Consider the following 19,093-nt stretch of genomic DNA (forward strand, 5'->3'; position numbering starts at 1 on the left):
GAGAGATTTTCACTGTAGGGCGCGTGCGCTCGCCAGACAGAGAGAGAGAGACATAGAGACAGAAAGCGAGAAATCACCCCCCAGGGGGGATGGTCACACCGCAATTCCTTCTCCTCCATTCTCCTCTCGGGATCTTGGGCACGCACGCACACGTGCCCGGCATGAGTTTTAAGCCACCGGGTCCAGGACGTGAACTGCGGTCGACTACGTGGGAGTCCAGCAACATAGCCATTACGCTAACTGCTGGTTCCCATCCAGGAGTCACTTTTCAGGCTGGACTCTTGCATGTAGTACTCCATACAAATAAGACTGACTACAGGAAACAAACCAGAATGTGTTTTATTTTCCATTTCATAGCAATAGTTTTATTTTCTTCAAAGCAGCTCTAGAATCAAAGGTTTACCTGTACCAGTGGGTTTGTTACTTCATTTGCTTAGAAACTGCATCTCACTTTTAGATCTAACTGAGGATAAGCCGTTGGCGTTGCAGCCCAGTGCCTTGTGAGTGCTCTGCTCTTTGCCAAAGCCGTTTGTGTACGGGACTCAGGAACTACAGGCCACCTGGGCTTTACCACTAGTTTGATCATGCCATCATTAAATCTACTAGTAAAGGACCTGAAAACTAAGAGATGGTTCTGTTGGAGTTACATCCTGCTCAGCTAAGATGCTTAATTTTCATAACTTAGAGCTCGTACCCCTCGCAGATGAGCCAAAGGGAACATAGATAATTTAAGAAGCACTACTGATGGGTAAGTGGAAGTTGTGTTCATTGTTTTTTAAAATACAGGATACAGTGGTCTAGATAAGTTGTAGAGACCCCATTACTACTTTTGGAAATAGCTCATTGAAATTGGCGTGGCGGTTAAGGGTGCAGGACTCCCACGTACATGGCCGACCGCAGTTTGATTCCCAGACCTGGTGGCTTGCTTTCTTGCTTTCTGTCTGTCTCTCTGTCTTTCTCTCTCTCTCTGCTCCTCTCTGGTCAAATAAAAATAAATAAGTAGTTACATAAAGTTAAATAAAATAATTATTAAAAAGAAAGGAGAGAAAAAAGATATAGCAGGAATTGTCCAGAGCAGTTGTTCTGAAAAGAAGGCAGTGTGAAGTCTCCCTGTAAGATATTTTGGAAATTTTGGGGGAAGTAATAATTTTAATAAGCTGATTTTTCCTTTCTTTGTTTTTATTTATTTATTATTATTATTATTTTTTTGGAGAGATTTTCACTATAGGGTGCGTGCGCTCGCCAGACAGACAGATAGACACAGAGACAGAAAGCAAGAAATTACCCCCTAGAGTTGAAAGTTCGTCATTTGGGGAAATCCCTGTAATATTACTAGGATTGAACACAGCAAGAGGCAGTACTTAAGGTGTAGGTAAGACCTATTTCCTGTTTCTTCTCACATACAAGCGTTTAAGGATTGGAGTCAGGGTGGCATAAGGTGAAGCCTGGTCTGTAGTAATTGGTGATGCGATAAAAATTCTGTATGTTTCGTGACTTTTTCTACTTTACTACAGGAAAGATATATACCGCCAAATAGAGATTAACGTTTTCTTTTTTTTTTTTAAGAATTATTTTACTTAACTTTATTCATTTATTTTCATTTGACCAGAGAGGAACAGAGCGAGAGACAGAGAGAAAGAAAAAGCGAGAAAGCAAGCCACCATGTCCTGGGCTTGAACCACAGTATTGGCCATGTGGGTGTCCAGTGCTCTTAACTACTACGCCACCTGCTGGCCCCAAAATTAAAGTTTTCTTTTTTTTTTTTTGAGAGGTTTTCGCTATAGGGCACGTGCACTCACCAGAGAGACAGAGACATAGAGACAGAAAGCGAGAAATCACCCCCCAGGGGGGATGGTCATGCCGCAATCCCTTTTCCTCCAGTCTCCTCTCAGGATCTTGGGCATGCACGCACACGCACCTGGCGTGAGTTTTAAGCCACCGGGTCCAGGATGCGAACCGCGGTCAACTATGTCCAGCGACATAGCCATTACGCCAACTGCTGGTTCCCAAATTAAAGTTTTCTAAAGCCATGTGTAAATGAACTTGAATGATATCTGAGTTAAGTTATTTCCGTTTTCTTTCCTTCTTAGAGAATTATTTAATTTTATTCATTATTATTATTTCAGTACATCAGAGAGAGAAAGTGAGAAAGCAAGCCACCAAAGTTTGGGATTTGAACCATGGTTGGTCACGGGGGAGTTCAGTGCTTTAACCACCATGCCAACTGCTGGCCCCTATTTTAGTTTTCTTAAGGAGTTCTAGGATATCCATATATATATATATATATATGGAGTTTCACCTATGTACTGGTAAAATATTACTTTGATTTCACATAAATATGTCACCTTGGGGGCTGTTTGTGGTATTTCTTAGACTAGGTACCACAAGACTACATTGAAGACCGCGTGGTTCGATTTTTTCTGTCAAGTACGATTTAGATCATGTGTTTAATTTTTAGCATAATTGGACGAGCAGGAATTTGATTTATTCCTTCATTTAGCCGTAAGTAAATGTTGAGCCTACAGCGTGCAGGAGCTCCCGATAAAAGCTGGAATAGCAGACGGGGGAGAGGTGAGAAGACAGGGCTTCCTCTGACCCTGGTACGTGCTGGGTGCTGGGTGCTGGGGCACAGGAGGATCAGGGAGGTTTCCGGCAGTCCAGAGGAGTAAGAACTGGTCAGCGGATACGGAGGTGAGGACGTTCCAGAGGGGGAATCACGTTTAAGGCAGGAGGAGGTGGAGGGTACAGGGTATGCTGGCTTTACTAAGTGTGTGTTACAGGCTGAGTGACTGCCTTGGAGAGGAGGCCAGGTAGGGACTCGATCGTGACTTCGTCCTCGTAATTCAGTTCACCACCAAGTTCTTATGTCTGTCTCAGTGCTCTTCCCCATAATAGTAGCCCAGAAATTTAGTTACACATCTGGGAAGCTGATGCCATAGGGTGGGAGCAGTGGGAGTGACATAGGCCTCCTTGAAAGATGGCCGATCTCAGCCGCACACAGCAAGAGGCCTTACTGACTGCACTCTGTGTAAGGGTGAGGACCCAGAGTACACATTGTCGTTTTTTGTGCTATTATAGGGCACATGCGCTCTCCAGAGAGAGAGAGAGAGAGAGAAAGCAAAAAATCACCCCTCAGGCAGGGCGCAGGGGTGGGGTGGCCACACCGCAGTTCCTTTTCCCACATTGCCCTCCTCAGATTTTGGGTATGCATGCACTTGTGCCCAGTGTGCATTTCCAGCTGCCGAGTCCAGGACTTGAACCACAGGTGGCCATGTGGGAGTCCAGCGTCTTAAGCACTACTACTCAGTGGCCGCAGTTTTTCTTTTTGTAGTTTCATACCCCAGCTTGCTTGACTGTGGTTACTCACCGAGTGATTCATTTCGGTTGTGGAGACGCTTGCCAAAACGATGTTGGAGAGTCCAGGGGTGTGAGCAGGTTTATCCTGACGGCAGTTCTGTGACAGATGACTGAGGCTGTGTAAGCCCGTCTCAGGTCACATGGGCTTGTATTTTTCCTCTTGGCTTTTGTTGGCAACTGTTGTTGACAAATACGTATTATTCGGCTGTGACCCATTCAGGAGCTTTCTCCTCTCTGTCCTTGCGTGGTGGCATTTGAATGTAAGCAGCGTGGCCAGAACATTCCATGTAGTGTGTTTTTATTCAGCAAATACTTAGGGAACGCCTCCTGCCCGCGAGCTTGAGAAGCTCCAGCAGATGCTCCGAGTGATTTGTGCACAGGAGTTCAAGCATTAGAGACTATGAATGACAGTTATGGGGGCTTGGTCCCGTTTTGTTCTAAGCTACCCACACTCAGCAGGTTAGAGTTCCTAAGTACAGCGAGCTCAGAGAGAGGACTTTATTTTTACTCTGTCAGGTGGCACGTGCACTTCCCTGATAGCATTGCAGGGGAGCAGCCCTCAGGGGGCATGGAGCTCCACAGCCCCTTCTCCCTTCCCGCCATCTTGCTGGGAGGTGGGCAGAATACACATGTACCCAGTGTGCCGGTTTTTGTTGTTACAGGGTGCATGTGCTTGTGGCGGGGGAGGGGAGAGAGAGACCACAAGTGAGTGAGGGGGTAGGAGGAGGTGGCCACGGCAAAACCCCTTATCCTCCGCCCTCCCTCGGTGTTCTGGGCACACACGCACTCGCACCCTGGTGTGTCTTTCAAGCAGCAGGATCTGGGACTGCACAACATCAGCCATGTGGGATCCAGCTGCCTCAGCCCCACAGCACTGACTGGCCCCAGAATGTTGCTAAAGCTACTGGGTTTGGGATGTGAACTGTGTGGTTGCCATGGGGATCTGGTTCCCTAACCATCAGGCCACAGGACCAGCCCAAGATAGTACTTTGAAGAGCATGCTTTGAAGGACCAGCAGTTAGTGTAATGGCTATGTCGCTGGACTCCCATGTTGTCGACCATGGTTCGCATCCCGGACCCTGTGGCTTAAAACTCACGCCGGGCGCGTATGCGTGCGTGCCCAAGATCCCGAGAGGAGAACGGAGGAGAAGGGATTGCGGCGTGGCCATCCCCCCTGTGGGGTGATTTCTCGCTTTCTGTCTCTCTGTCTCTCTCTGTCTGTCTGGCGAGCGCACACGCCCTATGGCAAAAACCTGTCCAAAGGAAAAAAAAAAGAGCCTGCTTTGAGCTCTCATGGAGCGTGCGGTCAATTTATATTTAAAAATTCCCAGAATGCCTCAGAGAATGTTCTTTATAGTCAGTCTGTTCAGTTACTCTGAATGTGGCTGTGTGTCCTACGTGTTCTTTACCGTCAACAGTTCTCCCACCGCCCTTTCCTTTTTTCTCGTTTCCGGTAAGCTGGAGAAACCATATTATTTATTCTTTTGGAGATCCCGCATTCTATACTTGGCTGACTGATTCCTTGATGTTTAGCTTTTTCCCCTTTGTCCTTTAAAATGGCACAGATGAAAAGAGCATATAGTAGATTAGATTTAGAGGCTTAGATTCAGGTTAGATTCAGGTTTCTTTTTTTTTTTTTTTAAGAATTATTTTATGGGACCAGCAGGTGGCATGGTGGTTAAGGCGCTGGACAGTCCCACATGGCCGACCACGGTTCGAGTCCTGGACCTGGTGGCTTGCTTTCTTACTTTCCTCTCTCTCTCTCTCTCTGTGTCTCTCTCTCTGGTCAAATTAAAATGAATGAATGAATGAATGAATGAATAAATAAATCTTAAAAAAAGAATTATTTTATTTAACTTTATCCATTTATTTATTTTCATTTTGACCAGAGAGAGTAAGAGTGAGAATGTAAGAGAGAGAAAAAGCAAACCACCAGGTCTAGGACTTGAACCATGGTCGGCCATGTGGGTGTCCAATGCCCCTAAACACCATGCCACCTGCTGGTCCCAGTTCAGGTTGTTTTTGTTTTGTTTGTTTCTTAATGCGTAGAGGGCAGATGGGCTCTTTGGAGACAGGCGAGAAAGCACCGCCATGGGGGCTGCCACACCACAGTCCCTTCTCCCTCTTGCATTTCCAGCTGCCGAGTCCAGGACTTGAACCACAGGTGGCCATGTGGGAGTCCAGCGTCTTAAGCACTACTACTCAGTGGCCGCAGTTTTTCTTTTTGTAGTTTCATACCCCAGCTTGCTTGACTGTGGTTACTCACCGAGTGATTCATTTCGGTTGTGGAGACGCTTGCCAAAACGATGTTGGAGAGTCCAGGGGTGTGAGCAGGTTTATCCTGACGGCAGTTCTGTGACAGATGACTGAGGCTGTGTAAGCCCGTCTCAGGTCACATGGGCTTGTATTTTTCCTCTTGGCTTTTGTTGGCAACTGTTGTTGACAAATACGTATTATTCGGCTGTGACCCATTCAGGAGCTTTCTCCTCTCTGTCCTTGCGTGGTGGCATTTGAATGTAAGCAGCGTGGCCAGAACATTCCATGTAGTGTGTTTTTATTCAGCAAATACTTAGGGAACGCCTCCTGCCCGCGAGCTTGAGAAGCTCCAGCAGATGCTCCGAGTGATTTGTGCACAGGAGTTCAAGCATTAGAGACTATGAATGACAGTTATGGGGGCTTGGTCCCGTTTTGTTCTAAGCTACCCACACTCAGCAGGTTAGAGTTCCTAAGTACAGCGAGCTCAGAGAGAGGACTTTATTTTTACTCTGTCAGGTGGCACGTGCACTTCCCTGATAGCATTGCAGGGGAGCAGCCCTCAGGGGGCATGGAGCTCCACAGCCCCTTCTCCCTTCCCGCCATCTTGCTGGGAGGTGGGCAGAATACACATGTACCCAGTGTGCCGGTTTTTGTTGTTACAGGGTGCATGTGCTTGTGGCGGGGGAGGGGAGAGAGAGACCACAAGTGAGTGAGGGGGTAGGAGGAGGTGGCCACGGCAAAACCCCTTATCCTCCGCCCTCCCTCGGTGTTCTGGGCACACACGCACTCGCACCCTGGTGTGTCTTTCAAGCAGCAGGATCTGGGACTGCACAACATCAGCCATGTGGGATCCAGCTGCCTCAGCCCCACAGCACTGACTGGCCCCAGAATGTTGCTAAAGCTACTGGGTTTGGGATGTGAACTGTGTGGTTGCCATGGGGATCTGGTTCCCTAACCATCAGGCCACAGGACCAGCCCAAGATAGTACTTTGAAGAGCATGCTTTGAAGGACCAGCAGTTAGTGTAATGGCTATGTCGCTGGACTCCCATGTTGTCGACCATGGTTCGCATCCCGGACCCTGTGGCTTAAAACTCACGCCGGGCGCGTATGCGTGCGTGCCCAAGATCCCGAGAGGAGAACGGAGGAGAAGGGATTGCGGCGTGGCCATCCCCCCTGTGGGGTGATTTCTCGCTTTCTGTCTCTCTGTCTCTCTCTGTCTGTCTGGCGAGCGCACACGCCCTATGGCAAAAACCTGTCCAAAGGAAAAAAAAAAGAGCCTGCTTTGAGCTCTCATGGAGCGTGCGGTCAATTTATATTTAAAAATTCCCAGAATGCCTCAGAGAATGTTCTTTATAGTCAGTCTGTTCAGTTACTCTGAATGTGGCTGTGTGTCCTACGTGTTCTTTACCGTCAACAGTTCTCCCACCGCCCTTTCCTTTTTTCTCGTTTCCGGTAAGCTGGAGAAACCATATTATTTATTCTTTTGGAGATCCCGCATTCTATACTTGGCTGACTGATTCCTTGATGTTTAGCTTTTTCCCCTTTGTCCTTTAAAATGGCACAGATGAAAAGAGCATATAGTAGATTAGATTTAGAGGCTTAGATTCAGGTTAGATTCAGGTTTCTTTTTTTTTTTTTTTAAGAATTATTTTATGGGACCAGCAGGTGGCATGGTGGTTAAGGCGCTGGACAGTCCCACATGGCCGACCACGGTTCGAGTCCTGGACCTGGTGGCTTGCTTTCTTACTTTCCTCTCTCTCTCTCTCTCTGTGTCTCTCTCTCTGGTCAAATTAAAATGAATGAATGAATGAATGAATGAATAAATAAATCTTAAAAAAAGAATTATTTTATTTAACTTTATCCATTTATTTATTTTCATTTTGACCAGAGAGAGTAAGAGTGAGAATGTAAGAGAGAGAAAAAGCAAACCACCAGGTCTAGGACTTGAACCATGGTCGGCCATGTGGGTGTCCAATGCCCCTAAACACCAAGCCACCTGCTGGTCCCAGTTCAGGTTGTTTTTGTTTTGTTTGTTTCTTAATGCGTAGAGGGCAGATGGGCTCTTTGGAGACAGGCGAGAAAGCACCGCCATGGGGGCTGCCACACCACAGTCCCTTCTCCATCTTCCCTTCTGCAACTGTGGGCTGTGGGTCCCCACGCACAGGTGCCTCCGTGTCTTATGGGCTTCCAGGTCCAGGACCTAGTCATGCGTTGGCCCAGTGGGATCTGGCCACCCCAACCACACAGCACTGGCTGGCTCCGGTGTGTGTTTGGGTATTGTTTTGTTTTTGTTTGAAGCCATATGGGAGTGTAAGCTCTTCTTCCTGCATTTCATGAGACACAGAGCACCTGGTGGCCCCACTGTCACTGGTGCTCAGATTCACTAGGGTGCAGGGGCTGTCCGCGAGACACTGGCATCGTGTAGTCCCTTGTTATCCTTTTTCCTCACTGTTAATAGGGTTTTTAGTACCCACTGATGATCATTTTTCCGTCCATTGCTTTATTAGAGTTTACAAAACAGTGATACTCGATTTACCTTTTACTTTGCATTTATTAGCTAAGTTTTTAAAGATCAAAGGAAGTACTTACGGCATCCGTTATCTGGTCAACCCAAAATGCAGTTTGTATAAGCAGATCATGTGATTGATTTACTTATCCTTTTTTTTTTTTTAAATTTTTAAAATCGGAGATGGTCTTAGCAGTATCCAATAATGACCGGTGAGGGCTGGATTCTTGTGTCGCTATTAACTTAAATGCTACCAGTTGGCTTCTGTCTGTTTTGATATAATACTTGTGTTCCTTTTTCTTTTCTTTTTTTTTCTTTAAGAGAGACATTTTTGCTATAGGGCTCATGTGCTTGCGGTGGGAGAGACAGAAAGTGAGAAATCACCTCCATGGGGTATAGCTGTGTTGCAGTCCCTTCTTCTCCACTCTCCTCTCGGAATTTTGGGCATGCACGCATATGTGCCTGGAGTGAGTTTCAAGCCTCCAGGTCTGGGACTCGAACTGTGGTCGGCCATGTGGGAGTCCAGTGGTATAACCCTTACGTCATCTGCTGGTCCCAGTACTTCTGTCCTTTAATTAAATGGGATTTGAATCTTGATTTACTTAACTTCAATGCCCCTGCCATGCTCTTTTTCCTCTTGTGGCTTCTTTTTTTTTTTTTTTTTTAAGAGGTTTTTGCTATAGGGTGTGTGCGCTCGCCAGAGGGACAAAGCGAGAATTCACCCCGCAGGGAGGATGACCACCCCGCAATCCCTTCTCATCCATTCTCCTCTCGGGATCTTGGGCACGCACACACACGCTCTAGGACTTGAACCACAGTCGACTACGTGGGAGTTCAGTGGCATAGCCATTACACTAACTTCTGGTCTCTCTTGTGGCTTCTTGAAGGGAAGCCCTTACAGAATAGGTGAGACTTAATAACACAATTGAAGGTTGTGTTTTTTGGGCTAGGGATCTGATAAGTGTTTATTCTTCATGTGAACACGGGTCCAGCAGCAGGAAGGCAAAACACACTTATGGCACAAGGCCCTGGGTTGTGAAGTGATGGGATGAGCAAAGACAGGGTTAAATAGGCAAGAGACAGGGTAAAAAACGACCTTGAACTGGGGCGAGGGATTTTTTTTTTTTTTTTTTAATGCTTAGGTGCTAAATCATGAGACTGTTTTTTTTGTAAAAGTTTTTTCCACAGGGCATTTCCCACTTTTCCACAGTGGGAAATCACCCCCCAGTGGGGTTGGCCACACCGCAGTCCCTTCTCCTCTATTCTTCTCTGGAGATTTTGGGCACTTGGTGATTTTCAAGCTGCCGGTCTGGGACTTGAACACTGTGGGAGTCCAGCTACCTAACCACCATGCCCCCTGCTGGCCTGGAGACATTTTTTTAATTGCCAGAGCTCACCAGAGACAGGAAGAGAGAGAAATCACCCCTAGTGGAATGCGATCATGACACAGTTCCTTACCTTCCATTTCTCTGTCTTGTCAGAGTTTGAGGCAAGCGCGCATAAGCACCTGGTGTGTTTTCCAGTCTAGCCATGTGGGACTCCGGTTGCAGGGCCAGGCCGGGAGTGAAATTTAAAGGAAATTATTCTTGCTCAGAATGGACTGTTTCTCTCTCTTAATTTCCCAGAGGGTGGGTGTGCTGGCCAGAGAGACAGTGGAGAGGCAGAAAGCAGCGTCCAATGGGGTGTGGTTATGCCGGAATCCTTCCTTCTTTCTCTTCCTTTGGGAATTTGGGGTATCCACGCACATGCCCGGCCTGAAAGCTGCTAGATATGGGATTTCAAACAGGGTAGTCAGCCGTGTAGGGTCCTCCCCCGTTCACCAGGGCTGCAAGGCCAGCCACAGAAAGGGTGCTCTTGATTACCACTTTCATTGGCCTTGTAGAGAAAACTCAGGCTGTTGGACAGCAGGTGGCGTGGAGGTTAAGGTGGCTGGATCCCATGTGGCCGATTTCACAGTTTGAGTCCCAGACCCAGCAGCTTGAAAACCCCTCTAGGCACGTGCGTGCATGCCCAGAACCCTAGGAGGAGCAATAAAGGATTGTGGTGTGGCCGTCCTCCCCTGGGGAGAGGGTGATTTCTTCCCCGCCGCCACCCAGGAGTGCATTGTGTATAATAGCAAAAACTAAAATTTAAAAAAAAAAAGAAAAAACCCAGTCTAAATTAAAAAACCCATCCAGATAATGTCTGCCTAAAACCACCTGTCAGTAGTTGTTTACTGAACATTTCAGGATCCTATAATCCTTAACAGTTCTTTTTTTTTTTCTTTTTAAAAATTATTTTATTTAATTCTATTACTTATTTTAATTTGACCAGAGAGGTACAGAGAGAGAGAGAAAGCAAGAAAGCAAGCCATCAGGTCTGGGACTCAAACCGTGGTTGGCCATGTGGGAGTCCCGCTCCCTTAACTGCCATACCACTTGCCAGCCCCCATAGCTTAACAGTTCTTTCAGATGTCATACACGTTTCTTGAATTCGAATCATTGTGAGATAATTTTATTTATATATGTGTGTGTATACATGTGTACATATATGTAAATAATGCGATAACTATATTTTAAAGTTTTATTTATAGTGACTCACCCTTGCTATTTAAAGTATCACGTTATTTAATTGGCGTCTTGTTACACTATTGGCTTTACTGAAATCCGAGGACTAACTAGATCGGGGAGCTTTGCCGTAGTTGGGTTGAGAACGTGGCTGATGGCTGTCCTACTCCTCCTTGCTCACCACTGTCTAGGACCCCACGGTTATGAGCGTCACCCAGGTCCAGAATGCCTCCTGCTATGGCGGACGTCCTTGACATCTGGGCCGTGGACTCGCAGATCGCGTCCGATGGCTCCATCCCCGTGGATTTCCTCTTGCCCACTGGGATCTACATTCAGATGGAGGTGCCTCGGGAAGCGACCATTTCTTACATTAAGCAGGTATGTGGACAGGTAGAACGTTCGTATACGTACGCATTCTGTCACATGGGGAAGCCCCATTCTGTTCTGAAAAGTGTTATTGATAGGAATCATGTGGTAAATTGGAGGGAAATTGAACTTCTAGGTGATTACATTTGAAAGGTTTTGATGCACACTCTGTCTTTTATGGACGTATGCAACATGCTGCCTCTCATTCGCTTTTTCCTTTTAGTCCGTATGTACTAGTTAAATTAAGAAAAGTTGATGCCACAGATACACACAGTTATTGTATGTCAAAGGATAAAAGGAAGACTAGTTAGAAATGTTTCTTCAGGCTATATAAAACCAAGAAAGTTTTGAGTTAACATCTTTATGGTCTTTGAGCTTCTCACTTTTTTATGTATGTCTCTTTTTTTTCTTCTCTTCTTTTTAATAGTTTGCTATGCTGTGTACACTTGCTGGAGAGAAACCACTCCCCAGGAGCTTGGCCATGCCACAATCCTTTTTCCTTCATTCTCTTGGGACCTTGGACATGCACACACACACATACCTGGTGCTAGGCTGGGACTCGAACTGCAAAGTCAGCCATGTGGGCTCCAGCTACCTTAACCACCATGTCACCTGGCTAGCTCCTTATGTGATTTTGTTGTTGTTGGTTTTCAGTTCTTTTCCTCTCTTCCTGCTTTTCATGGTGGCTCTGGAGGAAGAACGTTTTCTGTTGTTCACCAGGTTTTTCCCCTAATAGGAGTTTTATGTCCTCATTTGGTAGCAAATTCTACTATAAAGTAAAGCTTGCTGCAGTCAGGTTTCTGCTGAGTGCACTTGCTGGCCTTCAGCCTGCGCATCAAGCAGACCACAAACACAGAGCCCAGGTGCAGCGCAAGGTCCGGATGGTGCCCACCTCCTCCTGGGCTCCTCAGACCGCCCAGAGCCAGGAGCGAGTTGTGCTGCATTTTGCCCCAGTTCTTCAGATCCCTTCTCCCTACCACGGTGATTGAGAACTATCGTGCTGCTCTTTGAGTTACTATTAAGCCTCAGTTCCAGCCCTTGTAAAACAAGTAATAAATAGGGCTTGCCTGCTTTCAGAAATTGATTATTCAAGAGACATGTTGATTTCTGAAGACTAGCACATACATGAAATTGTTTTTCTAAACTTTCTCTTTCTCCCTTAAAAAAGAAAATCGTCAGAGGTCTTTTTTTTTTTTTTTTTTTTTTGAGAGGTTTTTCGCTATAGGGCGCGTGCGCTTGCCAGACAGAGAGAGACATAGAGACAGAAAGTGAGAAATCACCCCCCCCCCCCCAGGGAGGGTGGTCACGCCGCAATCCCTTCTCCTCTTCTCCTCTCAGGATCTTGGGCACGCATGCACAGGTGCCCGGCGTGAGTTTAAGCTACCAGGTCTGGGACGCGATCCACAGTCGACTACATGGGAGTCCAGCAAAATAGCCATTATGCTAACTGCTGGTTCCCCAAATCGTCAGAGGTCTTAAGTGCTTGTTAGAGAGAAAGCACATCCCAGAGGGACACTGTCACTCTATAATTCTGTCTCCTCCATTTCTCCACCCTGTCTGAACTTTAAGCACATACGCACGTGTGCTTGGTGTGTTTTTTCAAGCTGCTGGTCTAGATTCAGATTATGGTTAGCCATGTGGGATCCAGCTCCCTTAACTACTAGGTCATGGGGCTGACCACAGATGGCATCCCCTCCCAAAATATGAATATATTCAAATCTCAGCCCCAGTGATTGAATAGTAAGCAGTGTACCAGCAGGTGGTGTAATGGTTACATTGCTGGACTTCCACATGGCCTAGCGCAGTTTGAGTCCCAGACCTGGTGACTTGAAACTCACACCAGGTATTGTGTGTGTGTGTGTGTGTGTGTGTGTGTGTGTCCAAAAGTCTGAGAGGAGAATGCAGGAGGAAGGGTTATAATGTGGTCATCCTCCCCCCAGGGGGTGATTTCTCACTTTCTGTCTGTCTGTCTTTCGCTGTCTCTCTGGTGAATGCACGATCCCAATAGCTAAAATCTCTCTTTTTTTTTAAAAAAAAGGAAAGAAAAGGAAAACATGCCAGGTGTGTGAGTGTATGCCCAAATCCTAATCCTAATGGGACCTAGAAATGGAGGGAAGTGCGGCATGACCATGTCCCCCTGAGGGATGCTGTCTTTCCCTCTCTGGCAAGTGAGTGCACCCTCTTGCAATATATTCTCTCATTCTGTGAGTTTGCAGAATGTATTTTGCAAATGTATTCTCCCATTCAGTGGGTTTCCTTATCAGTCTGTTGACAGTGACTTTTGATGCGTAGGAGCTTTTAGTTTTGATAATGTCTAGTTTGCCTTGGTGTTTCTTTTGTTACCTGGGCTTTCTCCTAGTTTTTTTGTAACCGAATCTGGAGATGGGCCACAATTTTTGCTCCAGGTCTTTCTCTCCAGCTCCTGGCTTTTGCACTGGCTTTGTCAACATGTATGATCCTCCTGTTTGCCTGATACACCTGTTGCATTATTTTATCCAGGCGGTGCAGGAGGAGGTGTTGTGATACTGTGTTCACCTGACTGACGAGTGTTAGTATGGGTACTCCGACGAATAGACCAGAAGGCAGGACAAAAATACTTTAGATTTTGATGGGAGAGATGATATCTTTTTTTTTTTTTTTTTTTTTGATTAGATGTTACTTATGGGGTCATCTCTGTGGCCTTGTCTCCCAGGAAGCTGGATCCCACATGGGTGACCTCATGGTTCACATCTCAGTCCCAGTAGCTGAAAGGCACTCCCAGCTCTCGCTTGTGCATGCCTAAAACCGCAGCACAAGCTGCGGGATGAGTTGCGGCGTGGCCGTGCCCTACCGCAGGTGCTTCTCCCGCTCTGGAGGCTTCCTCACTCTCATGAGCACGTGTGCCCTCTGGCAAAAAACCCAAAAACTTATGTTAATAGAAATATTATGTATGAAACTCCCCACTGATTCTTTTTACACATATTTACTTTTACTAATTTTGTTTACACTGTATTTTTGGTGTATTATATTGCTTTAGAAAACCTGGGATGATATGCTCTCTTGTAATTGGCTATTTAAAAAAAAACAAAAAACATTTATTGGGTCATTGGAAAAGCCATGATGTATTTTTCTGTGCAAAAATGCATTATGACTCTTTTTTTTTTTTTTTTTTTTAAGAGTGGTTTCTGCTAGGGTACATGTACTCGCCAGAGAGACAGAGAGGAACAGATATAGAAAGTGAGAAATCGCCCCCAGAGGGGATGGCCACATCATAAGCCCTTCTCTGTTCTCCTCTAGGGATTTTGGGCATGCACGCACATGTGCCTGGCGTGCGTTTTAAGCTGCCAAGTTCAGGACTCAACCCGCGGTCGACTATGTGGGAGTCCAGTGACAACCATTACGCCATCTGCTGATCCCACATTGTGACTTTTCTGACGACCCAATATTTTATTTATTGTTTAAGGTTTTTGTCATAGGGCATGTGCGCTCTTTGGATTGAGACAGTGAGAGGGAAGGTGAGATACCCCCCAGGGGTTTTGGCCATACCACAATCTGTTCTCCATTCTCCTCCTGGGATTTTGGGCACGCTTGCAATGCACCTGGTGTGATGTTCAAGCTTCCAGGTTCAGACTCGAACCACCAGGTCCAGATTCAAACCACAGTCAACCGTGTAGGAGTTCAGCACTTTAACCACTACACCACCTGCTGGCCCCAGAAGCAAAAGCGTCAAATGTATTTTGGATAGCTTTCCATGTCAGAATGTAGTTCTTTTGTTTTGTTGTTTAAGGTTTTTCCTTGGGTGTGTGTGCTTGCTGGAGAGAGACAGAAAGGGGGGGAGAGAGAGAGAGAGAGAGAGAGTAAAAAATCACAGGGGACCAGCAGTGGCGTAATAGTTGAGGTGCTGGATACTCCCACATGGCCTGCCATGGTTCGAGTTTGGACCTGGTGGCTTGCTTTCACACTTTCCCTCTCTTTTTCTTTCTTTGTTTCTCTCTCTCTGGTCAAATTAAAATAAATAGACGAATAAATAAAATAAAACAGTTCTTAAAAAAAAAAAAAAGTAAAAAATCGCTCCCCACTAGAAAGCATGGCCATGCTGCAGTCCCTTCTCCTCCATCTCCTCTTGGGGTTTTGGGCATGCGTGACCAGCGTGGTTTTCAAGCCACTGGGTCCAGGACTGTGGAGCCGTGCAGACAGCCATGTGGGATCCAGCTGCCTTAATTGACACGTCTTGCTGGCCTCAGAATGTGTTTCTATTTTACCGTCATTGTTGTGTAGTCTTCTCTAATTCATTTAATCAAACTCTAATGGCTAAGCATCTCTTCTGTGTACACGTTTTAATTTTTATAGACAGTGCTACAATGGACATGTACGTACATATCTGTGTGCACTTAGGTACTTAGAAAATGCTTACTGCTTTTCATGCAGATGTTATGGAAGCAAGTTCACAATTACCCCATGTTTAACCTCCTTATGGAAGTGGACTCCTACATGTTCGCGTGTGTGAACCAGACCGCCGTGTATGAGGAGCTCGAAGATGAAACACGGAGACTCTGCGACGTCAGGCCTTTCCTGCCGGTCCTCAAATTAGTGACAAGAAGCTGCGACCCAGGGGAAAAACTAGATTCAAAAATCGGAGTTCTCATAGGAAAAGGTAACTTAATAGTTCTTTGTGTGAATTCTTAGCATTTCTGTTGTTTTACTTTACAAGCGTGCAGCTGATAGATTCTCAGACATTGCCTTCCAGATGTGCAGGGACCAGAGCTGGGCTAGGAATGCTTGCGGGCGAGGTAAGCAAACACAGAGAGTTGATGTTTAGGGTCTCCTGCAGTGCAGCACTGCCACAGCCTCCAAGAGGTCACGTTGTAGGTCTTGTCTTTTCTGGTAATGTAACTTATCATTATCTTTTTTTTTTATTTTTGTCAGAGAGCACATGTACTCCCCAGAGACAGAGAGAGGGAGAGGGAGAGGAGGAAGCATCTCCCCATAGGGAATGGTCACTCCACAGTCCCTTCTCTTTCCTTTCTCTCTCCTTTCAGGGTTTGGGGCACACATGCGCATGAGCCAACGTGTTTCTTAAGCCATCAAGTCTTGGACTCAGACCTCATGGTCAGCCACGTGGGATTTGGCTTCCTTCATTGGAGTTGGCCCAATCTATTTTGATTTTACAGAATTATTGGTCTTTGATAGATTAGGAAGAAAAAAGTCATTTCTTTTCCTGAGATCATTTGAGAAACTCTCTTAAAAGCAACTGTGGGGACCAGCAGTTGGCGTAATGGCTATGTTGCTAGACTGCCATGTAGTCGACCGCAGTTTGAGTCCCAGACGCAGTGGCTTAAACTCACACCAGGTGCGTGTGCGTGCGTGCCCAAGATCCCAAGAGGAGAATGGAGGAGAAGGGATTGCGGTGTGGCCATCCGCCCTGGGGTGATTTCTCATATTCTGTGTCTTTGTCGAGCACATATGCCCTGTAGCAAAATCCTCTCCAAAAAACAAAAAAAGGCACCTGTGTGCCAACCAAGACTAAGCTGATGTTTCAAAAAATAACTTACTTTATTGAAAAATTTTACTCCTTAATTGAAATTACCAGAAATAACTTACGTTATTGAAAAATTTTACTCCTTAATTGAAATTGTCTTTTAGTAAAGTTATTTTTATAGAGTCAAGATATTACATTCAGAAACCTTCTCACAAATTAACTCCAGGGACAACTGTGGGCAACAAAATGAAGCTCAGAGAGATCTTAGGAGTCTGGGGCTAATGATATACTAATACCTTATTTTACTGACTTTGGAACTTTAAGGAGGTACTGAGGACTAAATACAAACCCAGAGAATTCAGTGAAGGTTTTTGGATCTGCTTGGCTCCCTGTGCTGATCAGTTCCACTATTGAAGGATAATGTTGTATCATCCTCTTAAAGTTACTACTCTCTGGTCTTGATCTGTAGTAATTCAGGCTAGCTAATTATTGCACTGTGGGCTGCTCCCCACCTGGAGGAGTGCAGGCTCCGAGGTGTCTGCTGAATGTTAGCACCATGTGGCTCACCAAATGACACTCTGATATTTATAAATGCTAAAATGAATTATTTATATAAAATTCAAGTAGAATCAGGCATGCTTTTTTTTTTTTTTTTTTTAATCTAGCAACCTCCCCCCCATCCTATCTCTACACAGAGGTCTCATAAGATAACAAAAATGTTTTATTGCATAAGTTACATGATTTATATGTTCTTAACTGTTTACAAGTTGTACTTTTCATCTTATCTAGAAAAGCTGGCCTTATGATTATATGTACAAACTTAAATATTAACGTTGATTAAGGAAGCTGAGTAAGTCTGTTTTGGTATTTTAGAATGAATTTTTTAGTTTTAATACCTACCAAGTCGAGTTTTGCAGTTGGTGATTTGTCTGTGATGTCTGTAACCAGGACCGGGTGAGGTCATGCCTCCTGGGAAAACAATAAACAATAATTTTAGTTTAACTTCAGGAACAAGGTTGCTGCCTCCTCTCGCCAAAGAAAACAATAGACCCTTTAGAGACATAAGTGCCCTGACCAAGCTAAAAATACCTTTTCCTGAAAGGCAAGAAGCCTGATCGGTCTAGTTTCTGTGTTTATTTCAATAGTTATTGACAGAGCTTCTGTTTGGGGCCTGAAGGTACATGCTAACTCTGTATTAATTTCTTCAAAGACCCAGTCAACAAATCTTACCACGTGCACTTATCAGAGGAGAGACACAGAGAAAGAGAGAGAGTGAGTGAGAGAGAGGGGGAATGTGAGAAATCACCCCCACAGGGGATGGCCATGCTGCAATCCCTTCTCCTCCAATCTCCTCTCTGGGTTTGTACTTGCACATGTACCTGGTGAGGCTCTTGCACTAATGTTTATGCTACTTTTGTGAATATACTGCAGTTTAGAATCTCTGTTTTGATGGGGGTAAATATCAGTAAAATATATCTGTAGAAAACAAATCATGGTAATTTGAATCGATGCAAAATTGTATTCTTTTTTCACTCTGCCGGGTCTGGGACTATACAGCTGGCTATGCGGGATTCAGTGTCTTCACCTTCATGCCACCTGCACCCCCACCTGCCAGCTAAAGACTCTTAATCTGAGCATTTTGTTAGCATCTTGAAAAAATAATTGGAGGGGCCAGCAGGCGGTGTGGCAGTGAAGGCCCTTGACTCCCACATGGCTGACTTTGGTTCGAGTCCCTGACCTGGTGGCTTGGGACTCATGCTGGGTGCATGTATGTGCATGGCCAAAATCTCACGCAGAGGATAGAGAGAGGATTGTGGTGTGGCCATTCCAGCAGGTGACAATTTCTCACTTTCCCTCTCTCTCTGTTTATCTCATTCTCTCCTGTGGCAAAAACTAAAAAGAAAAGAAAAACACAACTGACGTGTGAGTGTGTACATGCCTAAAATCATGAGAGGAAAATAAAGGAGAGGGGATTACAGTGTGGCCATTCCCCAAGGGGCGATTTCTCACTTTCCCCCCCCTCTCTCTTTCTCTGCCTCTCTCTGCTGAGCTCATATGCCCTATGACCAAGAAAAGTAAAACAAAAAAATCCACTGGAAATATTTTTGTTTCACCTGACTTGTCTAAACTTGAGGCATATCTTAAGTGGGAGAAATACATAGTCTGCAGTGTTTGAACATACTTTATATGAGTGAATTGTTTATTCAGTACTATTTTAATATAAAAAAGTACATTAAAAAAAATTTTTTTTGGAGAGGTTTTCGCTATAGGGTGCGTGCGCTCGCCAGACAGACAGAGACATAAAGACAGAAAGCGAGAAATTACCCCCCAGGGGGGATGGTCACTCACACCGCAATCCCTTCTCCTCCATTCTCCTCTCGGATCTTGGGCATGCACACACACGCGCCCGGCGTGAGTTTTAAGCCACCGGGTCGGGGACGCGAACCACGGTCAACTACGTGGGAGTCCAGTGACATAGCCATTACGCTAAAACTGCTGGTTCCCATCAAATTTAAAGTAGATGGTGGTCTTATGTTTTTTTTCTCCCTTTTTTTAAAGTTTGTTTATTTCATCTATGAGTGAGAGAGACACAAAGGGAAAGA

General features: G+C 45.5%; 1 protein-coding gene across 2 annotated transcripts in view; it reads left to right on the forward strand.

The window, feature by feature from the left end:
- PIK3CB (phosphatidylinositol-4,5-bisphosphate 3-kinase catalytic subunit beta) overlaps positions 1-19,093 on the forward strand; it is a 134,175-nt gene that overhangs the window by 25,465 nt on the left and 89,617 nt on the right. For both annotated transcript variants that reach the window (XM_006158178.3, XM_027775577.1), the window contains exons 2-3: positions 10,858-11,044; positions 15,440-15,665. In XM_006158178.3, the coding sequence (XP_006158240.1) occupies positions 10,892-11,044; positions 15,440-15,665 (379 nt within the window). In that variant the 5' untranslated portion in view covers positions 10,858-10,891. The remainder of the gene's footprint in view (positions 1-10,857; positions 11,045-15,439; positions 15,666-19,093) is intronic.

This window comes from Tupaia chinensis, unplaced genomic scaffold (genome assembly GCF_000334495.1).
Source record: "Tupaia chinensis unplaced genomic scaffold, TupChi_1.0 Scaffold000574_1, whole genome shotgun sequence".
Lineage (NCBI taxonomy): Eukaryota > Metazoa > Chordata > Mammalia > Scandentia > Tupaiidae > Tupaia > Tupaia belangeri.